Genomic DNA, 17721 nt, shown 5'->3' on the forward strand with positions numbered 1-17721 from the left:
ATTACAGTAGCACATTGTCTATTATTTTGCTCTGTTGTACTACTACTACTATTGCTGTTGTTGTTGTAAATTGTGAAAATTTCTGAGTAGCCTCTGGTACACCTTTGGGGCAAATACGGATCTACCTTATCTAAATAAATAAATAACCATTTACTTTGAGCGTTGTACTACTTCTCGTGGCCATAGTAACCTTACATCGAACGTTAGAGAGCGCATGTCCAGCACATGGTCTGGCAGAAAGCCTTCTCCCCCATGTGTCCTTTTTTCTTTTCTTTCTTGCTAGTTGCTTGTGAACGCCTCACGTGTTCACATCTCGCACCGCCCCATTGGAGGATACGCCAATCGGTCGCGTGCTGACGTGTGAGGGGCGACTGACAGTTTGTCCAGCCAGTAAGGGTGTATGTTGATGTCTGGACCCCGCGGCTGAAGTTGCCTCATTGGCCTGTGTTTGTTAAACTTCTTCCGAGGGAGCCTCGGCCAGAATCGGCACGTACTCCAGCGCGTCGCCCGCCTTTTTCCTTCGTCCCGCTGGAGGTTTTTAAGGGAATTGTGTCGAGTTAAATCAAGGTGAACGTGGCTCATGTTACAGTAGCACAATGCTTGCTGGTGTGCACGCTCACTGAGTGGGGAGGACGTGTGTTGCGAAGTTTTTGTTAGTGGTGAGTGGAAGTTGTTTCTTTGTCCATGCCTTTTGTCTCGGGTTTGCTTTGAAAGCTTCTCTTTGTGTTTTTTTTTTTTTTTTTTTTTTTAAATTTTCCTTTCTTGTCCAGGCTGTTAGCAACGTCAATATCACACTTTTGCATTGTTTATTTTGTTGTTTTGCTTAAGCGTGCTTTACGTGGTCTTGTACTCTTCAAGTGTGAGAACATAAACGGATATTCACCCAGAAGAGCTACACCACTTCACACATCTCTGCATGACACCCTAACACCTGTTTTAAAGACCTTACTCCCCTGCAGGTTTCTAACCGACAGTTGCAGCATGGCAGGCGACACCGTAGTCTGGAGGAGTCTTAAGTGGGTAAAGCAGGCGGCCCGCAGAGCCCCACCAGGCGGCCTAACTGTCACCGGGAACCAGAGGCTGGTAAACTTTCATCACACCACTGGAACGGCAAGGGTGAGCAGTCAGCTGTGATTTGGGTGTTGTGCAGTTGCAGACTAGGATCAAGTTTCACATTGCATGCAGCGCAGATATCTTCTGTTTTTGCTTTTTGGTCACTATGACCTCATCAGCAGCAGTAGATAGAGGCTTCTGGAGGCAGGTAGTACAGAAGCAGAAGTGAGAGGGGATGGTTTGTGAAGCAGGCTGTGAAGGATACAAATTTCCTAAAGCCTGATAGGGGTATTTAAAAATAAATAAATAAATAATAATAGTAGCCTGCCAAGTGCTTCTGTTATTTATTCACTGTTGGGAATAAAGGCTCATAGTTAAAATTAAAGGATTTGTACTTTGGATATTTAATAATTAATCAATAATAGTCTTTTGGGACTAAAATAACAGCCTCTGAACTAAGCAGGTAGAAGCTGGCTTTGTATACACTTGGTTTTAGTATTTATAACGCCTTACACCAGGGGTTTTCTTTTGCACCAAGCTGAAGGATCTGAAGGCAACAGCATGAACTTCTACTGTATTTTTGTAACCTGTTAATTGAGACCAAACACTGATGTTGTATCTAACAGCAGTTTACAGTGTATTTATTATAATACACTTTCATTAGTAACGCCTCTGCATGGGCCTATTTCTGTAAATACCAGCCCATCTTCTGTTCCACTTTAATAGGAGTTACATACAGAGCTCTGTGCATCAGGAGGAATACAGCTGTAATGTTTATTTTCTACTTTAACAGAACTAATTTGTTAGCAGGTTTTCCTGTAAGGGTTTTATGTGCTGTAGATACTACAAACCTGCGAACCTCAGGGGTGGGAACAGGTTACTCACATTACTCCAAAAGTAATGTTTTACACGTTATGAGTTATTGTTTCTTTTCTTATTTACTTGATGTAACGAGTAACATGTTATCCCACTCTTTATATTGCTTTTTCCACAAATCTGCTGCATAGTTGGCAAAAAACAGCTCAAATAGGGCTTCTTATGTAGAAATGTTTCCTGTATCAAGCTCCACATCTGTGGATCGCGGCTTTTGTTATTTATTTGTGATCTTTATAATTTTGTTAATCCATGTGCCCATTAAACACATCATCAACAACTTGTAAATTAAGTAGCAGTGCAGCTATTTTAGAAGTACAGTGCATCACTGTAACAACATTATATTGTATTGCATTGCATTGAACACTATTCGTGATTAGAGATGCCCTGACTGCAGTTTGTTGGCTGGTCCCAGCATCTCTACTCATGATACAGTACTTTCACAATACCTTTACCTCGATAATAACAATATCATGATACGGCAACCCTGCTGAACTGATAAATTTGTATATTGCAAGGTGGTCCCCTACAACACATCACTGCAACATCATATCACCATAGTATAATACCACTTAAAAGGGTAAAAAGCAGGAACTATGCTTTTATAAACAGCATTGCTGTGCCTGTGTGTATTGTCATTATTATTTAAGAATATTATAACATTTAAATTCACATTTGTTAGCTTTCTTGCCATTTTTCTGCTGCAAGAGTCTTCTCTTCTTCCCTGAAGTTTAGTTATCATCTTTGTTTTAATAAAAATATTGATATTTGGCGCCAGCGGTTCGGTAACATATCACAAGAGAAAGCGAAAAAACATTTTGTCCCATCCTTACTTAACATCTGCATAAATAAATGTTGCTGAATGTCATGTTTTGTTCTTTTAGGAGAACCAGAAAGATGTCTGCGTTTACAGAGGCACAACATTTCACAGATACTCCACTATGGCTGCTTGCTTCAGCTTAACAGGAAGTGCAAATGGGCATCGGAGGACCTGCAGTGGAAGATGTGATAAAGGTCTTAGGTACTACAAAGACTGGTCAAGTCGGCTGTTCTCTGGACATACGAGGCTCTTTAACCAGAACAACACCACAGTGGGGCGGCTGACATCGGAGGATATCGATAAAGCAAGGAGTAACAAGAAAAGGGACTTTAAGCAGCATACGCAAGTGGTATCTTCTTCTCTCTCTTTTTTCTGTAAATGAGTGTTTTAATGATAAATGCGAGTGTGTATTTCACAGCTGCAGTGAAGTGTTTACATTTTTTTCCCTTTGATTTCAGCTTAGTGAAAAAGCTCGAGAGAAGAGGGTACCCGTCACACGGATAGGAAGGCTGGTAAACTTTGGAGGTAGGGGATTTCTTTACCATGGTATTTGTCACATTAAAACCTGGATTAAAAAATGTCTGTAAATCTCAAAACAAAGTGTACCTCTCAGTAAGGCATTTGACCCTGAGTTGCTCCACTGGGCAAGAACTGGACAACGCCAGCTTGTGTGGGAATACTGGGCTGCTGCCAGGTGCTGTCAAAGTGTGATCTGCATGAATGTGAAGCAGCAGCAGTGTTGAAAACCTATCACACTTCCCCCAAAAATGTGTTTTAAAATAATCAGTTACAGCTTCTTTAATGGGATTCTGTTTTTAAGGTGAGAGAACATCTATAAAATTGTTAACCAATTTAATGTTGAGCTCACTTTAATTTTTATATATTAAATGAGAATCTGACCTTTTTAAAAATCATAATCCTGGATGGAGTCTGTAACTAACGACTTTTTGCGATAGAGGTTCTGCAAACTAGTTCTGCAATTTATTTTTGGCAGTGCTGGCACTTCCAAGTCTAACTCAGCGAGACGTCAAAATGCACTTGAGTAAAAACTCCCTCACAAAGCCTGAACATGCCATTTATACAGACATCTGTTTTTTGTAAGTAGAATAGCCACTGTTGCTTGTATTCCTCATACTGTAAAGTGTTTGGGTATCAAAGTTTAATTTAGGATTTAGTGGAAAGAGTCTGACCTCATGACCTTGGTCAGCAGTTTTCAAGAGGTGGGGTAAGATTGTGGAAAGTGCTGACGTGCTCCCTCACAGGACTTAAATTACAGAGTATCAGTAGCAGAAAAAACGTTACTGGAACATGCCTGAGGATCCAGCTAATAGGAAAACGTGCAATCAACCATCAGCTGCCTTCTCATGGAAGTATCAAATGTTTCTCTCACTAATTCTTGGCCTCCATTTGCCCCTGAGCCTTCCTTGGTGCTGCTTTAAGAAATTATACCCAAGTCTGGTTGCTGATTGTTGTTATCACGTTCTTTTTTTTTTTATGCAGTAGTTATCATATGCAGGTAGGTTGTTTGTAAGGGCAACACTGCTCTTGCAAGCAGTTACCAACACTGGTAATGTTAACTTCATCTTTGCAGCAGTTTATTCAGTGAATTGTTTGGTTTTTAAAAAAAAAAAATCACTTCCTTTTGCAGGTCTGGCAGTTGGACTTGGCATCGGAGCAATCGCAGAAGTGGTCAAGAAGAGTTTAAAACCCAAAGAACGAGGTGACAGCAGGAGAGTTTTGCTTTACGAGTCTGCTGAGGTTGATCCTCATGTTTGGGCTTTGCTAATGATGCCAGGAAAGCTATAGCTGCTCCTCTAAACCTGCACAGCTGACCTGTTGTTTAACTGAGACTGTTAAGATAAGCAATCGTGAGTAAACTACATACCTGCCGGGTTATCGTCAGGATGTACAGGTAGTCTAATTCTGGATATTGGAGTTCAATATTTTTTATGTGGAAGCAAGCACAGAGTATCAGTGACTAGTTGAATGTTAGGGGAAATTCAGGACACTATTGTAATGTTTTGTTTGTAAATAAGGGGCTCTGAGATTTTGTACAGAAGAAACAATCACCTATGTAACATCCCGCTACAAACGCTGGCATCAAAAAGCCTGATCGTACCAAAAAAAAAAACTTCTGCATTTCACAAAAACATGGAAATAAAAATGGAAAGTCTGTGGATTTAAATTGATGTTAAAAAATGTCTAATGTTGTGACTAAAAGTTAGAAAGCGATATTGTAGATGCTTCATTGGCTCTAGGTCAGGAATCGAATTTAAGCAGATTAGTGGTATTGATTATGTTGCTTGCTTTGAGCAGCAGGTCACATTTCCTCTGGATGTAACCTTCCACTGAAGCTTGTCAATCCACTCATCAGAATCTTGTTCAAGCAAATCATCTTGGAGACATTTTTCACCTCTTATAAATATAGCTGGGCGTCAGTGAGCTGTACACACAAAGCACGATCAAGCAGATTATCTTAAAGCTTTTAGTCTTTCCTCCACACTCACCTGACCTGAACCCCACTAAACATCTAGGAAGTGGGGACACTTTAAGACAGAAAGCAAAATGTGCTAGGATAACAAAGATTTGCACATTTATGAATAAAAGAAAAATGGTGGGATTTGTTGTGGATTGATGCATTTTTCGAAGACACGTTGCGAGTTGTCTTGGCACATGTTATAAATAGTTTTTGTGTTTTCTAGGTAACAAAAAGGCCATAATGGATTCAAATGCTTTCCTCTCTGAAGCCAACGCTCAAAGAATTGTCCGGACGCTTTGCAAAGTTCGAGGTGCTGCTCTAAAAATTGGACAGATGCTCAGTATTCAAGGTGAGGTACACATACAGCTGAGTGATGCACCTTAATGGAATCTTAGCTGTGTTAATCACTGTAAACACAAGCAGAAGTTAATCTTTAGTGATACAGTATTAACTGATCTCACGTGATACAAGGACATGAGGGTCTGGACAAGCTGCTGAGGCATATTATAAGCAGGAAACCCACATGTGTCGGTGTACAAATAAAGGTTCAACTTCCATCACAGACTAAACATGCCTACTGTCTGCTGCTTCAACTTGTCAACAAGACTCTGTCATGCTGATTTGGACTCGCTGGCTAACAAACGAGATCACTTCACCAACTTTAAAATGTCATCCCCAAAAATAAACATCGGGCCAGCTGTACACAATACGTGCAATTCCAGTGGAGTTATTGTAGGTGGCAGAGTCTAGCCTGACTGTTGGCTTTAAAAAGCATGTTTACAGCGCAGTCGTGTTTTTCAGCTCTGGCCTGTGCAGTCATCTATGATCCCTGCGCTAAAATCATTCAGCTAAGCATTTTTTTGAAACATTAATCCTTGGCAACCTTTTAAAAGAAACCACAAGATTGTTCAACAACACTTGTTTTAAAGATGTTTGTAGAAGCTTTATTTTCCCTTATCCAAACTGACATGGTAGCCAGCTGTGACACAGCGTTATCATCTGCTAACTTCGTTTACTTTATCTTAATACTGACCTTGAGGGGGGGAAAAAAAAGCTGTTGACAAAACGGTGTCACTTCAAGGTCCGTTTAGTATCTCTTCAGCTTTCAAACGATCCTTATCTGCAAGGAGAGTAGAAGTGAAACCGTTTGTGATTATTAGTGTTATTAGTTTTCACGTTAAAAATACAGAACAACAACTATTTCCAGTTTTTCAGCAAGAGGATCTGTTGTTTTTCTTCCTACATGACAGTAAACTTATTTACATATTGAATATATTATTAGATAATAAAAGAATTTATAGGGAAACAGTTGTCTCTACTACAGTAAAGCTACATTAAATGGTTATATTTATATTTTAAATGTATGTATTTTACAGCTAATTTATGTGAAAGAGATTGATCTTAGTGATGGACCTATAGAGTGTTAAACCTAACTCTGCTATGGTCTGGACCCTGTTTTGGTTCATTCTGATCTCTCCTTTAAGGCACCATTTAAGCTCTAGACTAACTCACTGCATGATACCAGCTAGCCAAATTTAAGCTTTGAGGTATTTTTTCATTTAAAAGCAAGGATTTAATTAAGACTCTCAGTTTTGCACACTTGAAAACGTACAGTACCAGAGGATTGTTTTTACTACTTCTTCATCATTTACCTGCTCTCATTAGGGGTCACCTCACTCTATCCCTGTCATCCTCCTTTGTGACACCAACTCTCTGCATGTCCCCCTTCACAACATCGATGAATCCTCTGTGATCTTCCTCTTTTCCCCCTCCTGGCAGCCTGGCATTTTTTAATCCTAAATTTCAGCTCTGCCTCCTGTCTTTTCAATAACACCTGGATTTTTTTTTTTTTTTTTTTTAATGGTTCTTACCCTATAGGCATCATCATGTGTTTCATTCGCTCTGTACTTTTCGTTTTTGTTTATCAGATGACGCCTTTATCAACCCTCAGCTGGCTAAAATCTTTGAGCGTGTTCGACAGAGTGCAGACTTCATGCCTACTAAGCAGATGATGGTACAGTATGGAGGGCGCTGGCAAACTATACAAATAAAGTTACATTTCTCCAGTTAATTTTTTTTTCTTTTTCTCTCTACAGAAAGTCATTTACAATGATCTCGGCCCAAACTGGAGGGACAAACTGGAATACTTCGAGGAGAGGCCATTCGCAGCCGCGTCCATTGGTCAAGTCCATTTAGCAAAGATGAAGGATGGCCGGGAGGTAGCCATGAAGATTCAGGTGAGAGAAGTGTTTGTGCTGAGATAAATGCAGATGTTAAGTGGGTCATAAGTCAGCGAATAGAATAAAATAACTCAATCAAATCTTTTCCTTCAGTACCCTGGAATAGCAAAGAGTATCGAGAGTGACGTGAATAATATCATGACTGCCCTGAGGTTAAGCAACGCACTGCCTGAAGGTATTTTTCTTATCATTTAGGGATAACAGCTACTATTGTCTGATCTTTGTAAACCTGCAGTTCGACCACAATGATTTTCAACCCCCCCCACCCCAATTTGTCCTCTTTTTCCAGGTTTATTTCCTGAGCATCTCATTGAGGTCATGAGTCGAGAGTTGGCGCTGGAATGTGATTATATAAGGGAAGCAAATTGTGCCAGAAAATTTCAGTGAGTTGTTTGCATTTATTCTTACTAAATTGACTGAGCTTGGGTAATGTTTTATTTGTCTTTGCTAGAAGCGTGCTTTGCACCAGAACTTCCATCTAGCTACAGTTAGCCACAATCGCTACTTCTCACACAACACTGTTCAGATTTTAGTAAAACACAGTGATCACCTACTTGGTCTTCACTAAAACTGCTCAAGGTCACGATCACGTTTGTTATTTTACGAGCAGTCACCTGTGAATTGTGATGACATGGTGAGTCAGATGAGCTGCTGCATCATTGACATTCTGGCGTGTGGCCTTTTATCTGTGTTATTTTTTTTTTTTATATATATTTTTGTATTATTTAGCAGTTTGTGTATAAATGCATTGTTAGGTTTTAGATTTTGAGTTTTAAAAAATATTCCTCATATAGTCTGTGGCTTTTGCGTAAACTTCCCAGAATTCAGTTGTGTTCCCGCCTCCTCAGACATTCAGGTTGTTTCACCATTGGTGCCTCTATTTTTGGTATTTTGGGCTATTTTAGCTACTGTACTGTATTTCTTATCCACAAGAAAATACTTTGTAGTGTTTTGAACCCTCTGATTTTGTTTAACAACATACAAACTTATTTTAACCTTTGGTCTCTGCCAGTTTTTCCTGGAAAGTCCTACCAGGCAACAACTTACAATAATAGCTGCTGCATAATGAATGATATACAGTATACACAAACATTACTGTTCCCATATAGTTCCCATAGTAACACCTTCACAGCTCTTGTTGTGTCACAATGAGTCCTAAAGATATTTTTGATTTAGGTTCATGCCCTTGACATTTTCAGCAGCAGGCGGCTTTGATAAAGGAGCCATTTGGCAACAAACAGCAACTAGATCATGAACATGCAGTACTGTGCAAAAGCCTTGAGCCCCACCCCTCATTTCTTTCCATTTTGCTCACGGAATGAGTGCAGTATTTATTGAAACACGTTCCAACATAAATGGAAATGCATAAAAATAAAAAATCTCACAAGCTTGAAATTCCATATTTGTTATGGCCATCATTATTCTTCAATACAGCCTGAACTCTCTTAGGCAAGCTTTCATATTATGTGTGTGTCTAGGTGTGCTTTTACTGTACTGGCAGTGTGTTTGACGTTTATCATGCTGAAAAATGAAGCAACTGCCAATCAGATGTTTTTTCAGACGGTCTTGCATGGTGGCTCACATTCAGATAACTTTATTTTTTTTCGTTGCCCTGTGCCTGTGCATGTGCAATGACAACAAAGTTGAATTCTATTCTATTCTATTATATTATCCCACATTGGGCAATCCAGTTTGACAGTCCGCCATTGCAACAATACGGCAAAAATTTAAATCAACATCCAACAGTACTTTTCTGAATTTCCACGGGCTAAAATGCAGCACTCCATGAGATCTGTCACCAGCAATTTTCAATCCAGTTCATGTATAACTGTGGGTACCTCAGCCTGTCCATAAAAACGGTTTCTTGACAGCCACCCTTCTGTTGGGATCGTTTCTGATGAGGCTTCAGTTCTCCACGTTTTCCAAAGAAAATACTTTGAAAGCCCTTCAGAAAGGTCGGAGAATTATTGCTCAAGACCAGACAAAAACATCTGGCCCCTTGGAAGCAAAATATAAAGAAATGGGTGGCTCAAGACTTTTGCACTGTGCTGTAACAGAGCACCTGAAGGGCCAGATAGGGGTTATCTACACGCTTCTTCTGACTTTGTTGCTGTGTGTTTGGTAGCGAGCTGCTGGAGGATCACCCCTTCTTCTGTGTGCCTGATGTGATAGACGAGCTAAGCAATAAGCAGGTTCTCACCACAACACTGGTGCCTGGTTTCCCCCTGGACAAGGCCACACATCTCCCTCAGGAACTCAGGAATGAGGTATGCTTCACAGAGCTTCACTCTGCTCTGAACTCTACACCACTTACAGTACAGTTAACACCTGTGCTCTGCCAAGATGAGGTACATGTCACCTTAAAAAAAAAAAAAACAACAACCCTGAGACATGGCAGCATGTAGCAGAGATAACTATTTAAGTATCAAGAACCCACTTATAAAAACACGTCATGTCATTTCCAGTTGTCTCTCCTTCTGCCAGATTTGTGAGCAGATCCTTATTTTATGCCTGAGGGAGCTTTTTGAGTTCAGATACATGCAAACCGATCCGAACTGGTCCAACTTCTTCTTTGATCCACAAACTCATAAGGTCAGTTTGCCCAACTTATACCAGAGACACGCGTGGATTTAATCTTTCTCCTTTTCACTGACGCATGTTTTCTGTTTTTTATGACTTCATGTCAGGTTGCGCTGCTGGATTTTGGAGCTACTCGAGGATTTAACAAGCATTTTACTGATACCTACATTGAGGTGAGAAGTGTTCTCTTTGTTGTTGTACACTGTGTTGCCCCCACTGGCTATTGTGCTACATGAATTTAAAAACAAAAAGATGCATACACCTGCCTGAGAATTTAGTTTATCTAGTTCTCAAACAGTGATGTGCAAATGTTATGTCATTTCTTTATAATTATTCTTCTAATGTGCTGTGTAATGTTTTTTTAAGTGGTCTAGACTTGTAGTTGTCGAGGTTTTCTGAAAGTCTTTCAAAGTTTCTTGAACATTGGCTGCTCCTTAACCCATTCTAGGTCCAGATAATTCTGGTCACATGAAGTACACTTAGATTATTACTTGTAATTACAACATTTTGCTTTGTATTTGGAAAATAGTGTTCATGAAGACTATCAAGAAACTAAACACACATACAAATATGAAAAAACGATGTGAAAAACTTAGCACACTGCTTCGTTTGACAGAATTAAGCAGGCAAGACTGCTAATGAAATGCGCTTGATTGAATGAACATCTATAGAGAACAGAGGTTTTTGGAGTTTTCTGGTCTGGAGCATTTAGGCGTTTCCCTGTAAAGTCACCCAAAAAACCCAATAGCTACATCTCACACTCTGCAGACCTCAGTTAACATGTTAAAGTCATTTTGACCAATGAGGCGAAAGCACAGCTCCATGTTTGGAGAAAACCAAACACAGCATATCAGCACAAACACCTCGTATCAGCTGTGAAACACCGTGGTGTAGGGGTGATGATTTGGTTTGGTTTGCAGCTAAATGCAATAGTACGATGATCCAAAGCACAGCAGCCAGTCTAGAACAAAATGGCTGAAAAAAGAGAAGAATCGAGGTGCTGCAAAAGCCCAATGTCCAGATCTCAAGCTGATTGAAATGCTGTGGTCCCAGAAACTGAACTGAAGCAACACTATAAAGAAGAGTGGGCCAAAGTCCTCCACAATGTTGTGAGAGACTCATAAAGCCGTGCAGAAAATGAGTTCTTCAGGTTGATGCTGCTAAAGGTGGTTCTACAAGCTGTTGAATCATGGGACAGGACTGCAGTCCTGTTCAAGTTACTCTGTTTTTGTCATTTTGCTGTGAGAATATCTGTTAACCACACAGGTTAAGACAGATGATGTGCTTTATTGTTGTGCAGACAAGAATTTCAATAAGTTTCAGTTGAGAAATATCTTTTCGACACGTGAAACCGTCTGGTGCGATTTCTCTCACTCAGATTATAAAAGCGGCTGCAGATCAGGACAGAGAAGGTGTCCTACTGAAATCCAGAGAAATGAAGTTCCTCACAGGATACGAGTCAAAGGTGAGAAACGGACATTGTAAATTTTACTAATGAACCGCACCACACTGATTCAGTTCAACAGTGGCTGTGAGTTTATGTTTATGATTTGTCTGTTGTTGTATTTTTGAATGTAGCGTGAAAGACATGAAAGGTTCATGCATTCAAACAGCAATTTTACTGTGTTCCAAGTACGATTGAGAGGAGCTTCTGAAAGCACCACATTTTTATTGAAAATGTTTTGAAATATTCAGTCACTCAAAGTATTTACTAGGTGTTCTTTAGCGACATCTAGTGGCACCCAACAGGAACTACAACAGCACTAATATTTTGTGAACAGTCTCACTATCTTGGTTTTTATTATAAAGGAACTGTTATGAGATGATAGTAAAAATGACTTGGAGTATATACTGTGGACAATTTCTTTTTTTTTCTGTTCTCTTTATTATATGGTGCCTGAAGATCACATTGCTCTCTCGTCTTACTACAGTTCTTGTGTGGGTTTAGTGTGTTCCAGTGTTGTTCAGTCTCTCTTCACATAACTCCACAGTTATTCCCTGAGGCTGAGAGCAGGCCTGTGTGTCTTTAATCAGATTTGCAGCTCTTGTGGTAGAGGAAATATTTTATTTATTGAGTCTGGCTTTGTGTTTGGGCTGCATGTCCTCCTGCAAAATAAATATGTGACCAACGATGAATGAAGCGTTAGCTTTAGAAGTGCTGATGGAGGGGATTATTTCAGCTTGTTTCCAGTCTCTGTTGCAAGCTGCTGGGTGCAGCATCCTATTCAACACAAATAAAACTAATATTGATCTCTTCGTCTAAAAGCAGAGGAGCAGGTTTCTGTACATGCTGGACTTTTACTTGAAAGCCTCTTGATCATTTTTCTTGTCTTCTGCATTAAGGCGATGGAGAACGCCCACGTGGATGCGGTGATGATCCTCGGGGAGGCCTTCAACTCAGAAAAGCCCTTTGACTTTGGAATGCAGAGCACAACTGAGCGCATCCACAACCTCATCCCAGTGATGCTGAAAGAGCGTCTCACGCCACCGCCAGAGGAAACCTACTCCCTCCACAGAAAAATGGGCGGCTCCTTTCTCATTTGCTCGAAACTCAAAGCTAAAATCGCATGCAAGGACATGTTCCAGGAGGCCCACAGAAACTACTGGAGAGATGGAGACCCCAAGTCCGCACTTTGAAGACTGCTTTTCCAGAAAGTGTGTTGAAACCAGGAATTTTTGTCATGCTGAACAATTCTTATCTGCAAATTTTTGGGCTCATCGGGCCAGAAAGTGTTTTGTTACTTGATATACTAATAACTACCTAGATTTGTTTTTTTTTTTGTTTTTTTTACTGTTTGTTAAACTAAACTGTTACAGTACATCCCCAAAAAAAAAAAAAAAAAATTAAAAAATGCATATCGGAATAATCTCTACCTATTAGCAATTTCATATCTATGTTTAACATTTCATTGCTTGCTTTGACCTGGACTCAATCCAGACTAACTCTTGCTATACCGTCCTTAATAATGTGCTAACTCTTTTGTATGTATTGTTTGAAAAAATTTGTACCTCATAATTATGTGCCTGTATGATCTGAGGGAGTGTCCTTCATTTGACCTGGATTGTCAGTTGAAATAAATTGAAACTGATGCTGCAAAAAACAAACCAAATCTGTTCTAGCGACAGACGTGTGTGATGAAAGGCGATTCAAACGTCACACAGCGGTGGTGTTGACACTGCTAATGTTACCAATCGGAAAGGGTGTTACTTCAAAAGCCAATTATTGTCCCAAGTGAATCCATTATGGTCTTATAGCTGAGGCAGGTAAGCAGTTTTTTAGTTGAAATAGAGAGTACACCATGTGAGTTCCATTAATGTATCAGTGGTGGTGGATACCATATGACATCCTCATGAAGTAAATGTCTTGGGCTGTGACCTTTAGTGTTGTTGCTCTCATTTTGTGTTGTAGCAGGTTGAATAATCCTTTTGGGTTTGACTGTTGTAGTCCTTTATGTTGGTCACATGTTACTCTTTGTGCATTCAGTGTGGCAACTTTAAATCCTCATGCAGGGGCATCCATGCTTAAAGATGCCAACTAAAGAAATGCAAGTATTTAGTTTTGTGTTAGCAGAGCAGGTGATAAAGTGCTCAAGTTTTGGCTTTGGCTTAATAAATTTAGGGGTCCTAGAGGAACCCTTTTGAGGGAGATGGTGTTACGCTCCTCTGCAGCCCCTAATCTACTCAGTGTGTTCAGCTGTTGCTAATTGGTCACACCTAGTAAGGTGTAAATAAAAGCATACCCGAGGCAGGCTTTTCAGGAAGCTCACTAGTCTTTGGCCGTATCCCAATTCAGGGTCTGCAGCCTTAAAGTACGCAGCCTCAACGATCCTCAAGGGCCGCGTACTTAAAGACCGCTAAGGCCGGAAGTGCGAGGCTTGTGAAATGGGACCGTCTAGCCTCCGTTGCGCTGCCCAGGTTGCCTAGCAACCATGATACTAACAGCTGGAAACGTTTCATACAGCTTTGTTTGACAGAAATGAAGGAGAAAATCGTTTGTCCATTTGTTTGTTTGTTTCTACATGAGCTTTGATCATTCTCTGATTAAGGTCAGCTATTGAACGGCGTATATTTTAAAGTAAAGGCTTTAAAACCAAGTTAGTACAAACGTCACTAATGTCACATAACTTTGCCGACATGTGGCCAACAGTAATGTTTTAATATTCTTCGTTATTAAACATTTGCACATAAATAAGTGACATAATATTCAGTACTTAGTTTACTAAGTTACTCTTCGGGCGCCCCTCATCCGCCGTTTTTTTTCGGCAAAATTATCCACACCCACCGCCGCGCTATGCATTCTGGGATATGTTGGGCCACAAAGTCTACACCGCCACGTCCTTAAAATTCAGGGAAATGAAGGACGCATTTGAGGGCCGCATTTCGAGCAGCCTTCGAATTGGGACAGCCTTCGTCGCGTCGCTGTGACGTAATCGGCCTTAAAATGCAGCCTTTAAGGCTGCAGACCAGAGGCGGAGGCAGACATTTGATACACCCGGGGCTTAGCCCTAAGGATAGTATGCATGTGGAATGGGGGCTCTGTTTTGAGTTTTGTTAAAAAAAACTTCAAATAGGGAAAAATATATATCACATATGCAGGACACCTTAAACTAGTTTTTTAATTAAGCAGCAAGGCAGAACAAAGTCGGTGCTGTATCAAGACACGCGGACTAAACCCCAATTCAACCAGACCCAGAACTGATCCGGAATTAAAACAGGACTACAACAGTTCAAAATCAGGACTACTTAGGACTTAACCAAGACAGAACAAGAATCAGAACACTCAAAATCATCATAGACCTGCACTACACTTATTTTTTAATTCTACACTATTTAGATTGAGAAAAGTTTATATAATTATTTAGCCTTGTTGTGCAAACAAGCCTACATAACTTAATAAATATAGAATTTGAAAAATAACAAACCTAAAAAGAAACACTAGATACGAGAAACATGAGTATCTATGATACGGTGATACTTTTGGTAAACAACGATTTGACTAACATGTCTGTCTCACCTGCTCTTGTTCCATCTCTGTGCTGTCCTCATTCTCTCTCTCCCTCTTTGTGCTGACAATCAATCAAGCCAACATAATCAAATATACAGTTGAAACCAGATTTTTACATACTCTTCAGATAAAAACACAAACACTTTTTTAATTGTAACATCAAATCAGACTAAATGTTTATTTTTTTAGGTTGATAGATATTAAAAACATAGTTTCTCTCTTTACTCTTAAAGTTAACAAATATCTGTATTTCTTAATTGTAAATGGCACCAAATTGTATTCAAAATTGAGCCACACACATTCTTTTCCTGGTGTTTTGGTTGACATCTCTTGATTTAAGCCCGGGCTGTTTTTTTTTCAGAAGAAAAATTTAAAATGCCAGTGCACTTCAATCAACATTATCAAATTCTTTGTAAACATTTATATGCTGAAATTATCGATGGCAGCGACACGCAAGTGCTCCCCCAAAATGATCTCAGAGAGACAGAAAGAAAAGATTTTGCCTGCTGGTGATTGTTTTGCTTCACTTTTGTTGTCACCGCACATTTTTGTAGTTGTTTACCAAGCAACAGATGTTGTGCTCAGTGGATCTGTCCAATGACCCATCCACGCAGCTTCCTTCTGATTGGTTGAAAAGCCCAGCAGGGTCAGCGAGACTCACTGTGGAAATATTTGAAACATGTTTTTATCCTGTGGCTTCAGTTCAATTCAACAAACACGTTGTTTGTGTGATATGTTGCTTTGTTTTGCCAAGTCCCATTGCAGTTTGAATTTATATCTCTTCTTCATGCAGGTTTTGTTTTTGTTTTTTTAACAGCTTAAACCTAAACCAGCAACCAAAACTAAATTTGGACTCAGCCCCAGACAAATGAAAGAAAACCAGAAACCACAGCAGCTCCCGCAGCTTGTTGTGCTTTTATTTCCTAATTTTAAAAAACAGAGAATGAAGCTTTTGATCTATAAGAAGGAAAGTTTCTGTTTAAAGACTCGGCAAAGTTACAAGCTTTGAACATTTCTCTATTAAATTACAGCCTGAGGCAGAGGTGCTGCTTTCTTCTTATTTGTAATCAAGCAAGGCCTGAATGTTGGGAGTGGACTGTAGTTTTATATGGCAGAAATTAGAAAGCAGAAGGTGCTCTTGGCTAAGCTACAATTAAACCCTCCCACAGGAAGGATGGTGCAGTACAGCAGAGACCACAGAGGGACAGAACCAGCAGCATGATGCATGCAAGACTATTTTGAAACAACGATAATAAATATCAGACTTTCCCATAGAAGAGAAATATGTGAACAATGCAACTGAGGATCTGGGGTGACTGTAGCTCAGGTGGCAGAGCAGGTTAGAGCCTAATCAGAAGGTCGGTGGTTCGATCCCAGGCTGCCTCCTGCCTGCATGCCAAATATTCTTGGGCAAGATACTAACCCCATGTTTGCCTACTGGTGGTGGTCAGAGGGCCCGGTGGCGCCAGTGTCCGGCAGCCACCGGATGTAGTGTAGCGCTTTGGAGTCCCTAGGGACTGAGTAAAGCGCTATACAAATGCAGGCCATTTACCAATGCATCTGAGGAAAATTACAGGAAACTGGAGAAGAAAATTATTTACAGCAATGGGATGATTTTTTTTTAAAATAAACACAAGTGCTCAAGATGATCAAAATCCTTAGCAGTGCACCACAGATTTAACCCCCATAGGGCCCCCATAACATTCTGATTCCTGGGTAATCTTTGGTAATGCATATCTAGTGAGGAGGCTTGTTCCACCTATAGAAGGTCAAAGCCGTCTCAAGAGTTGCCGTTACACCCGTCACACCAGTCGCACCTTGATGCCGTCTGCGAAAATTGTATGACATCACATCAGTCACACAGATTAGAAATGCGCTGCCGTCACACCGGTCACATTGCCCGTCATGCAGTGCTGCCTGCGTGGTTTAGTTGGCAGCGCAGCTTAACGGGTATCACGGTTTCACGGGTAGAGCGTTTTCATGGGCAGCATGGTTTCACGGGTACCGCAGTGTCACGGGTAGCGCAGTTTGTCACTCCCGTCAAACTGTGCTGTCTATGAAGGGGTATGTTGTTCGTGTGAACTGACCATGTGAGATCCTCCGCCAGATGTACAGCTAGGAAACGGAAGCTGTTCACTCTTTCCACAGCAGCGCCATTGATGGTGATCGGGGTATGTGCTTTACAACACCTCTAGAAGTCCACTATCATTTCTTCTGGTTTTGTAATATTGAGGGTGAGTTGTAGTCTTAGCAATGGAGTAAAAAGGCACTGACATCCTCCTTGTAAACTGTCACTCACCATTGCTGTGTCATCGGCAAACTTGAGAATGAAATTGTAGATTCTAGTGGCCGTGCAGGCGTAGGTGTAGAGTGAGGACAGGAGAGAGTATACGCCCAGTTCACACTGCGCTGCCGTCATACCCGTCACAACACTTGCACCTTGCTGCTGTCTGCGAAGGTTATATGACATCACATCAGTCACACAGATCGGAAACGCGCTGCCGTCACACCCGTCACACTGCACGTCACACCTGTCACACCATGCTGCCTGCACGTTTTAACTGGCAGCGCGGTTTAACGGGTATCACAGTTTCACGGGTAGTGTGTTTTCATATGCAGCGCGGTTTCACGGGTAGCGCGGTTTACCGGGTAGCGCGGTTTACCAGGTAGC

The 17721-nt window shown here is 40.6% G+C and overlaps 1 protein-coding gene across 1 annotated transcript; it reads left to right on the forward strand.

Annotated features, from left to right (window-relative positions):
• The first annotated feature begins 476 nt into the window (after nucleotides 1-476).
• coq8ab (coenzyme Q8A, genome duplicate b) lies at nucleotides 477-13155 on the forward strand. Its single transcript, XM_085142920.1, has 15 exons — nucleotides 477-659; nucleotides 960-1116; nucleotides 2811-3095; nucleotides 3205-3271; nucleotides 4395-4466; nucleotides 5449-5574; nucleotides 7154-7239; nucleotides 7322-7462; nucleotides 7559-7640; nucleotides 7755-7848; nucleotides 9591-9732; nucleotides 9950-10057; nucleotides 10153-10218; nucleotides 11424-11510; nucleotides 12389-13155. The coding sequence occupies exons 2-15, from the start codon at nucleotides 982-984 to the stop codon at nucleotides 12680-12682; spliced, it is 1785 nt and encodes a 594-aa protein (XP_084999046.1). The 5' UTR covers nucleotides 477-659; nucleotides 960-981; the 3' UTR covers nucleotides 12683-13155.
• Nucleotides 13156-17721: the final 4566 nt, after the last annotated feature.

Source organism: Neolamprologus multifasciatus, chromosome 19 (assembly GCF_963576455.1).
Source record: "Neolamprologus multifasciatus chromosome 19, fNeoMul1.2, whole genome shotgun sequence".
NCBI lineage: Eukaryota > Metazoa > Chordata > Actinopteri > Cichliformes > Cichlidae > Neolamprologus > Neolamprologus multifasciatus.